Source organism: Aulostomus chinensis, chromosome 17 (assembly GCF_037954235.1).
Source record: "Aulostomus chinensis isolate RoL2024-O1b breed Wild chromosome 17, RoL_Achi_v1.0, whole genome shotgun sequence".
NCBI lineage: Eukaryota > Metazoa > Chordata > Actinopteri > Syngnathiformes > Aulostomidae > Aulostomus > Aulostomus chinensis.
The window spans coordinates 10,134,572-10,145,093 of NC_141336.1; the positions used below are offsets into that span (position 1 = coordinate 10,134,572).

Below are 10,522 nucleotides of genomic sequence, written 5' to 3' on the forward strand. Positions count from 1 at the left end.
AAAAAAACAAAAACAAGAATATTACAATTGTGGTATTTGGCTTGTAATTTAATGGGGAAAGTGCTAATTGATACATTCAAAGTTAAGTCATTACCATAAACCGGCGAAGTAGAAAAATTGCAACCTAAAAACTGTTTACACCGCCTATAATGCTTCAACCGGGGGGAAACCGTGATTTAATACATTTTGCACTTTCCTCGGATTGTCTGGGTTCATATAAATATTGTTAGAGTGTAATAGAATATTCAGCAACGTAGATGCACGGTTCCTCCTCCAACGAGTTTCGCAGATACGTGGCAGGTTGTCTTCGCAGTTTGAGGGATGGAACGTGACCCGGAAATACTCACAGACACTATACAAGAAGCTACACTCTTGGCCAGTTTTTTTTTTTTAGCCAGTTAAGTCAGAAAGGTGTCGTGTCGTGCCTTTTCAAAGTTAAATCTGGAATAAACGTTGCAGGATGTCGGTTGTTTTAGACGTGAAGGTTATCGTGTTAAGGGGTCTGACTGGAGAGAATTGAGACCCACTTGCCGAAGCTAGTTAGCTTAGCTTTGCTAACGAGGCCAGAGGCTGTAACGTTCGTTAAGCTAACCAGTATACCCACGCACCCGCTGTATATTAGTTATCTTTTAAAAACTAATAAGCCACAGTTCAGGCTATGTCGTGTATATTGACGCACACGAATAACCGTCCGTGGTAAGGTGCGGGTAAAGGCTGTTGTTGGATGGTTTAGCTTAGTAATAGACAAAATAAAAGTCAGTCATGGACGATTTTAGCTCGATCAGTCTGCTGTCTCTGGCGATGTTAGTGGGATGTTATGTGGCTGGGACGATACCGCTTGCAGTCAACTTTTCAGAGGTAAGCACATAACATTGATATCCTCATGCAAGTCTTTAATTAGTCTTAGTTTTGTACTTTTTAAAATGCTTTATTCCTAGCTTTACTGGATAGATCTGAAAAGGGTTGCATTGATAACCACCACGTCACTGGTCCCCGATCATCAAAGTAATATCTTAAGTTCTAAGGGGACGTAAGCAAATGTGGCTTTGTGTTTGATCAGGAGAAGCTGAAGCTGGTGACTGTGCTGGGGGCAGGGCTGCTCTGTGGGACAGCACTAGCTGTTATCATTCCTGAAGGAGTCCACGCACTTTATGAAGAAATCCTTGAAGGTAGACCTGAGTTTAATAAGTCTATTAATTTAAACATGGCCACCACTCTTTCCACAACTTGAAAGGATCAAAGGCCACCTGATGCATGCGGTATAAAACCCGCAGTGAAAAGATACGAATGGTGCCCATGGGGCTGCAAGGAAATACAGTGTTTGTTAATTTTACCATTATGAGATTAGTTTTTTAGTCCATCAATTGTCTTTTACAAGTTCCCTGAAAATGAGGTGGTCAGTCCAACAGTCTGAAGGTAACCAAAGATATTCATTTACATTTGATAGAATAAGTGGCAAGTACTCACATTTGAGAAGCTGGATATGTACATGTTTACGTTTTTGTTGGCAATATGGAAAGCCATGAATGATAATCATACATATGTTGAGACTGTCCAGTTGCTCATGATAAGTATTAAGTATAAGTATATATATATATATATATATATATATATATATAATTTATAAGTATTTAAGCCGAACATTTAAATCCTCTCTAGTGTGAGCATTTTCTGCAGTCCTTATTTAAAAGTTTTAAGATAGAATTGAAACGTTCTTGGTTAGCGATGACCTTTGCATGTATTACATGTCATTCCTTCTCTTCTGATTCTCTATTTGCAGTCTCTTGTAAGACACTCATGTCACCAATCAATTATCTAAGGTTTTTGCAGTTTATGATAGAGATTCAGTGGCGAGGTAGCACTATATAAGAGATAATATAGATTGTCTCTGAGTAGTAGTCAGTTTCCCCACTGAGGGATGAATAAAGGTTTATCTTATCTTATCTTTTCAAACAGAGCAAAGTTTGACAAATTATTTACATTCATTTGTGTTTTGTACCAAGCTTTGTCAAACACAAATATTTAGTGAATGATCACTTTCTATGTAAATACATTTACAGAAGAGTACTAAATACATTATTTACATCTAAAATGTGCCAGGTAGTTTCAGGAATCACTGTCAGAATATTTTTACAGTCATCCTGCCACTCAGCTCTCATTGTCTTGTGTCACCCACAGGTGGGCACCACAGTCACAGCCAGGTGGGGGTTGTAGAAGTGTCTGAGGTGAAGGCAGAAGGTGAAAGCGCCCTAGGCACAAGTGGGCAACATGAGCATGGTCATGAGCAGCTCCATGCCTGCATCGGGGTCTCTCTGGTACTTGGCTTTGTCTTTATGTTGCTGGTGGACCAGATAGGGAGTTCTCATGTACACAATGCTGAAGGTGAGAATCCTGAACACACACACACACACACACACACACACACACACACACACACACACACACACACACACACACACATTGGAGAGGAAAATCAAGCAGGATGAAATGCAAGTTTGTATGAGCCTCATCTTGATGCCTTTCTCAGATACAAACACCCAGAAACGTTGATTTGCAACATCTAAAACATTTCTTAATCAGGGTTTAAAATACAGTTGTGTTATAATTCACATAAACTTTTGTTTTATCTGGTTTAGATCCAGAGTCAGCAAGGGCCTCCTCATCTAAAGTGACCACCACCCTTGGTCTTGTGGTCCATGCAGCAGGTAGGTTGTCTTCTGATAATGGTTTCACAAGTGATTTCTGTGACTGAAACTGAAAGTGGTGGAATGGTTTAGAAAATTGATGCTGACAAAAACATTGGGCCTTATTCATGAAATGTCTACACACAATATAGAACTTTGTTTATCCCTCAGTTCAGTCTTGCAGACAGGAAGCAAAATCTGATAGCTGTTTATCCTTGCTCCTGACATCAATTGTGTACTTCTTGTAAAATTAAACTCTTTTCAAATCTAGGTGATTGAAAATTTCAAAAGGTACATGACAGATGTTACCTAGTAGCTCTCAAGCCTTGCTTCCTGTGTGTAAGACTTAATTGAGGGTTCTATGGTACGCAAGAAATATTGTTTACATAAGACTGAATAAAGCTGTATGTCGTCATGTTAATGAATAAATATTTTGGGTTCATCAGTGACTCTCTTTTGTTTGCAGCTGATGGAGTGGCACTTGGAGCCGCTGCCTCCACCTCTCAAACCAGTGTTCAACTCATTGTCTTTGTGGCTATCATGCTGCATAAGGTGAAACTATCTATGTTATGCCCTTTTGTATGAGAAAGCCTAATCTACAAGGTACCAGTTAAATGTGACATGCTGTAAATTTGTCTGTGTGGTGATACTTAATTTGCAGTTTATTTAGTTCCTCTGGCTGATAATCCCGTAATACATCAGGACTTTCCCTATTTGGATTTGGCTGTCTCCCTTTTTTCTAAATTTAATATCTCCTGCTTGCTAGTCCAACTTTTTGGATTAATACCAGCACCATAGATTTTGCAATGCATCCAACAAAAATTTTTGATCAAAAAATTCTTGGATACATAATTTATCTTAAGCGCCTGATTCTTTTACCCAGAGAATTTTAGTCCTTACTGCTGAGCCGGTGTCTCAATTGGACTACACAAATTTTTTTCTAAACTACAGCAAAATGTTGCTCACCTTGTTGAGTGGCCACGTGTTCATGTAAGTCGTAGTGTAATTTTTCTGAGTGGTTTCTTCAAATCCTGTTCATAATGCCAATTTATGAAATGCAATTCTTACCAGATGAGAATGGAAGAACTGACTTTACTAATAAATTGTGAATCAAAGAAGACTTTCATTTGCAGTCTAGTAAAAGCCATTTTGAAATGTTCATGGCTCAAGATTCAGCCCATTCTTTTTTGCCGTTAATGTTTACAGATTCACTGATTATGATATTTAAAATCAATGTTTGCATTCCTACAACTTTCGTGATTATGAGTTGATGCACATCAAATGTAACTGTTGCTGTAACCTGACATGTTTATAGATGTCAAGGACACACTCTTTAACATTCAATCATTATAATGTGACAGTATTGTAACACCTTTGTCTGCAGGCTCCCGCAGCGTTTGGCTTGGTGTCTTTCCTGATGCATGCTGGGCTTGAAAGAAACCGCATTCGCAAACATCTTCTGGTCTTTGCCCTCGCAGCACCAGTTCTCGCAATGCTCACCTTTCTCGGCCTCAGTCAGGTAAATACTGTATTGTTGCAAATATTTTCATATTGTGCTTGTTAATTGTGGGAGCCAGTTCTGAAATGTAATTCTGAAATTTCTGACATTTTTTTTTTTAAGATATGTGCAGCTTGAGACAAGTTTATTGCTAATAACAGTCTCCCCTGTCTCATCTTAAAAATCTGTTTATCATGAAAGTATCCTCCTCTCAGCGTATGTTAACGCCAATTCACATAACCCCATGTCCAACCAATTGCTTTTTTTTAATGCAAGCAGTATTTGTTTTCTTTATCAGTCTGATGTAGTTTAGCATTGACAGTGCTTGGCATGCTGCTTTTTCTTTTCTCGGTTACGCACATGGGGCTTTCAGTTAAAAATAGTTCAGTGTCCACAGACAATATTCTGATTAAGATGTTTACATGCTACAGAGTATAGTTCAACTAATGCGGAAAGCCACCTGCCTCCATGACACCCCTACGCTCTACACCCAGTTTCCTTCTGGAATTTGACCTGAAAACATTTTGTAATTTTGCAGCTGTGGGTATTTAGAGTATTTTCTTGCTAAAAATGCAAAATGGTGTGCTCGCTGTGCTGGTTACCCTCTCTGGAAGCTGTACCATATATGTTGTAAAGCAGATTGAGTCCAGTGCGTGTTACAGAAATGCTTCAAAGAAGATTTCAAGTCAGTTTTATAGCAGATCCAGGCTTGATAGGAACGGCCATTTGTTTTGACCAGTTGGGGGGGGGGGGGGGGGGGGCAGGAGGGTAGGGCAGAGACAGACAGATAATAGAGAGAGACAGATATACAGAAGGAAAGACGACATGTGGCCGGCATGGCTCGGAGGTAGAGTGGCCGTCTAGCAACCGAAGGAGGTGTAACGGTGGAGGGTCTGGCGTCACCTTTTACCTTTTTTGAATCTTTTTTACCTTGTTTGATCTTCACTTCCCCTGTTGACCATGTCAAAGTCTCCTTGAGCAAGATCCCGAACTCAGAATTGCTCCTAATGTGTAGAGTGGCACATTGCATGGCAGCTTCCACCATCAGTGTGTGTGTGTGTGTGTGTGTGTGTGTGTGTGTGGATGGGTGAATGAGATGACACTGTAAAGCACTCTGTGTCCCATTAAGGTAGCAAGGTGCTACATAAAAATGAGTCCATCCCCCAGCAGTTTAAGCCCATAGCAGCATATCCAAGGGCCAGCCTAAGCAGCCCAACTACAAGCCTGATCAAAAAGGAAGGTCTTAAGTCTGCTCTTAAACGTAGAGAGGGTGTCTGCATCCCGGACTGAAACTAGGAGACGGTTCTCAGGGATGGGAGCCTGATAACTGAATGCTCTGGCTTTCATTGTACTTTTAGAAACTCTACAGACCACAAGTAACCCTGCATGCAGGAAGCGAAGGGTTCTACTTGGATAATAGGGACTAAGAGCTCTGTCAGATAAGAAGGTGCCTGATCGTTGAGGACTTTGTATGTTTGAAGAAGAATTTTGAATTCTGTTCTGAATTTGACAGGGAGCCAATGCAGAGAGACCAGTACAGGAGAGACGTGGTCTCTTCTACAGGTTCTAGTCAACATGTGGGCAGCAGCATTTGGACCAGCTGGAGAGTCTTTAGGGACTTATTAGTGCAGCCTAATAGCAGGGAATTGCAGTAATCCAGTCTGGAAATGACAAAAGCAGGGACAAGTTTTTCTGCATGTTTTTGAGACAGGATGTGTCTGATCTTAGCAAGTGAAAGGACAGATACTGATCAAAGAGAACTCTTCGGTTCCTTATGGTAGTGCGGGGGACAAAGGTGATGCCATCCAGAGTACCTATCTCATTAGATAGGATGTTTCTAAGGTGTTTTGGGCCCAGCACAATAACTTCAGTTTTTTCAGAGTTTAATAAAAGGAAATTGTGGGTCATCCATGTTTTTATGTCCATTAGACAAGCCACTAGTTTAGTCAGCTGATTTGTTTCATGTGGATGCATTGATAAGTACAGCTTTATAGTCTGATTAACAGTGAAAATTAATCAAGTGTCTCCATTTTATGTGACCTAGTGGAAGTAGATAGAGTGAAGAGGACTGGTCCAAACACAGACCCTTGTGGAACGCCATAGCTGAGTGTAGTGGGTTTTTTTTTTCCAGAGGAATTATCCTTAGCAAGTACAAACTGAGATTGATCTAGTAAATATGACCTAAACCAGTTTATTTAGGTTCCTTTAATGCCAATGACATTTTCTAGCCCCTGTAATAGGATGTGATGGTCAATGGTATCAAAGACTGCACTGAGATCTAATAAGACCAGCACAGAGATGAGATGAGAAAAGGAAGACTTGATATTGGTCCGTAGTTGGCCAAAACTTATGGATCCAGAGTTGTTTTTTTTTTGTTGTTGTTGTTTTTTTGAGAAGGGGTTTCATTTCTGCTACTTTAAAGGACCGTGGAATGTAAACAGATAACAGTAATACATTGATCATATCCAGGAGAGAGGTGTGAGTTTGGGCTAAAGAGGTTTTAAGCTGCTCGGTTGGGATGGGGTCTAAGAGACAGGCCTATGGTTTAGAGAAGGAGAATATTGTACTAAGCTCATGAGGGTTAATGGGACTAAAACTATCCAGGTGTATGTCTGGTCCTACAGCTGCCTCTAGTAGTCTCATAGTACCATTGAGGTGCATACATGTCTACAATCAGTTAAATAACACAGCTAAGATTGGAATACTCCATGTTTTTATCCAGTTATCTCTATGACCTTACAATGTGCATGTAGCCATTGCAGAGCTTTTCACTGTAACAAGCTCCTCAGTGGCTACCAATGCTTAAAATCATGAAAAAGTTCAAGAAAGTAATTCCATCAATAGTTACACCATTAAAAAGAAGCCATTTTGTACCTGACAGTATTTTGTTTTCTTCTGCCTTCAGAGCAGCAAGGAGGCCCTGTCAGACATCAATGCCACTGGCGTTGCCATGCTGTTCTCTGCTGGCACCTTCCTGTATGTCGCCACTGTCCATGTCCTCCCTGAGGTGGGGGGCACAGGCCACAGTCATGCTGCAGCTGGAGGGAATGGCGGGAAAGGACTGAGCAAGGTGGAGGTGGGAGCTCTGGTACTGGGCTGTCTCATTCCACTGCTGCTGTCTGTTGGTCACCATCATTAGACTCTGGGAGCTCATGACCAGAGCTGAGGACAGCTCAAAGCAGGCATTGAGGGGAAAACATCCTCAACAAAGACTTCATATGATGTGGATCTAAATATTGTCTGCTGAAGGACCTCCTGTATCTGGCTGGTGCTGGTTGTGGGGACTTTCTTTTACTCTGAAATCTGCTTGAAACAAGGATGAATGATGCTAGTGGATTAAGATTGATGACTAAGCCACACAACCACGTTTTCTTTTCTTTTTCTGCTGATATCAAGGACAAAAATGTACTGTTTCTGTTCATGTCCATTTATCTTATCACAAATAGTTTTGAAGAGATGCACGCCAGGGACCCAGGACCCTTGATCTCGTTTTATTTAGATCACCAAGAACTTTTTTCCAGTGTTGCGTTATTGTGCTCATCAAAGAGCCAACCGTGAATTCGTTACAGCGACTTTTTACCAGGCACCAGTTGCACAGAGAGATTTAGATGATCTTGATTGAGCTTGTTATACAAAGACAACAATTTAAAGTTCTCTTTTATATAATTGTACAGATTGTAAATCTCTTAGCAAGAATCCAGTCTGATTTGAACTGATTTTCAAGTGCCATAATAGCAAGATATTCCTGAAGAGAAAGCTCAATGTGAGCCCATTACATGTAGAAAAGGCAGTCCTTGCTAATTTTCTTCCCCACAAACGTCATGATGAGAAATTGCAAGTTACCTGGAGTGGCCATAGAGAGAGGGAACATTTTTTTCAGCCATAAGATATAACCTCAATATATTTTTAGGCTACAAAACATACAACTTGCTACTTCAATTTATTTTGAAGGCACAAGACATAATTTGTTGAATTTATTTTGTGGCAGAAAGGTACAATTTTTTTTATATCAGTTTGAGTTTAATTAATTTGGGTGACTTGTTCCCATGAATCAATCAAGGAATTGCAACAAGTTATCTTCATTTTTTTGTGGCCACAAATTAATCATACTTTGGAAAAAATTCATTTTCTTGGCCACAGATAAAGGAAGTTGAGAGGACACATATGTAGTTGCCACAAATTTATATAAAAAGAGGGAAGAAGTTGAGTCTTGTGGCCTGAAAAGTATCGATTGAAAGAGCAGATTGTATCTGTGGCCAAAAAATAATTAAGTTGAGGGAAACTTTTTTTTTTTAGTTTTGTATATTTTTTCATCTCTCTGTGGTATTTCTAGCCCCAGCAACTCTTGCTTTTGGTCGCGATTTTTTTTTTTTTTTTTTACAGTGTGGAGGTTGCGGAATCAGCCTAATTAGAAGCCATTTTATGATTCTGATTAAATACCGCATGATCAGTCTGCTTAAGGCTGAACAACCAGTCTCAGTGGGTCACTACACACACACTTGTATTTAATCTGTTAGGATTCTGAATGTTAATTTGTCTTCTGTTGTATTTGGATGTATTTATGAATAGAGAACAAAGGAAATGTGCATAGAGTTGTCTTAAGGGATTGTGGTGTTATTTTAGTCTATTTTGAGGCAGAGGGTAAGCATACTTTAGCAGGGTGCATTTAGGGACCATGAGCTCATGAGAAAAGGCATATCTTACACACGTGCGCGCACACGCACACAAACAATCCATCTCTGCCCCAGTACTATTAAAATGAACCAGTCAATGCATTGAAATGTAAACAGGGGGCTCCCTCCTCTGTCAGGATATTGTATCACTGTGCCTGCTCACAGCAGAGCTCATCATGTATATGTTTGTATGTAAACTGTACAGAGTAACTTTCTCCTTCTGTCAGATGGAACTGTCCATCCATCCATTTTCTATTCCGCCTATCTGTTATGGGTCGGGGGGGGGGGGGCTTATCCTAGCTGACGTTGGGCAAGAAGCGGGTACACCCTGGATGGGTCACCAGTCCATCGCAGGGCCCAGATGGAACTGCTCACTCACAAATACAAATTTTTCAATGTGAATTTCTTGAATGGATGGACTTTCTTGTTTTACTGATGCAAGACGATACAGAGTGTCTGTGTGTGCAGAAAAAAAATCATGTTTTGGGGCGGGGGGGGGGGGTAGCTTTCTTACCTGGTTTCCAAACTAGGTGAGACAAGACGCTTGTCATTTTCTCAATGGGAAAGAGTACAGCGTGTATATATAAAAGGAAATAATCATCACAGCTTTGCTCTTCTCCTTTAAACTAATCCAGGTCACAGAGATGGAAACAGGATATAAAAGAATGCACACATGTCACATATTTCTTTTTTTTTTCTTTTAAGAAAGCTAATATAAAAGAAGACAATATAATTTGAAATTAAAGTTCAGTTTTGTAGACTGGATGGCAAAGTTTTGCTGGGATATAACATTTCCTCAGAGTTGTGGATATTTAAGATCAGTGTAACTCCTTTATCTCCCAATCTGGGGAAGTTTTTAAATAGAGATTTAAGTGGAAGAGTTTAAAAAAATGTTGGGGTTCGTCTCAAAACGTGGGCAAAACTGACCAGATCTTTCCAGTCGGGTTCATTTATATGGTTTCATTTTCTAAAAATGGTTCAGAACACAGTGTTTAGTATGTTTTCAAGCATGTTTTAGGAATGGGAGTTTTTTTTTTTAAATGACTAAGAGGGTTCATCTTAACAACAGTCCTCAAAGTCAAACTATGCCAAATAAGTCCAATATTAAAAACAAAACAAAACCTGCAGAGGTCTGGGTTGACTTTCTAAGGCAGAACATCTAAAAATGCAAGAATTTCTTTTACATTTAATCATGCTGACGCAGTTACATTCTGACTGAACATCTTTTATGAACTATGTAAAGATCGAGGAAACTTCTATGTATCCGTAGGGGAAGATTCAACACTGGATGGGATCTTTTCTCACACCCAGAAAGTGATAAACTGTTCATACGAAGGTTGTTTGATGGTTTCCAATGTTTAGGCTCGGGTCCATATCTACTCTACTAGGGAGGGGTGTCTTCTTTTTTTTTTTTTCTTTTTTTTTTTCCTGTCATTCCAGAATGGGTCTGCCTTATTTCTGTATTTTTGATGGTTCAAATCAGTTGTAAAGCAATGTGTTTTATGACTAAATTAAAGTTTTTTTAATCTGTGAAAATGTGGATGTACTGTGATATACTTTGTATATTCATTTGTTTAAAGCATATGTGTTTACAATTAACTTTGCCTCTGTGATGTGTGTCTGATGACAAAAATCTTCTCAGGTCATCCTTGCGTCCCAGTGGACAT

The 10,522-nt window shown here is 39.7% G+C and overlaps 1 protein-coding gene across 2 annotated transcripts; it reads left to right on the forward strand.

Annotated features, from left to right (window-relative positions):
- Positions 1-307: 307 nt before the first annotated feature.
- slc39a9 (solute carrier family 39 member 9) lies at positions 308-9,324 on the forward strand. Of its 2 annotated transcripts, XM_086183137.1 has the most exons (7): positions 308-858; positions 1,061-1,169; positions 2,179-2,382; positions 2,637-2,705; positions 3,151-3,236; positions 4,069-4,203; positions 7,088-9,323. In XM_086183137.1, exons 1-7 carry the CDS (start codon positions 763-765, stop codon positions 7,319-7,321), a joined length of 933 nt encoding a protein of 310 aa, XP_086039263.1. In that variant the 5' UTR covers positions 308-762; the 3' UTR covers positions 7,322-9,323. The 2 variants fall into 2 exon arrangements, with proteins under 2 accessions (XP_086039263.1, XP_086039264.1); XM_086183138.1 differs by lacking the exons at positions 308-858; positions 1,061-1,169 and adding an exon at positions 1,307-1,416 and having other exon boundaries at positions 7,088-9,324.
- Positions 9,325-10,522: the final 1,198 nt, after the last annotated feature.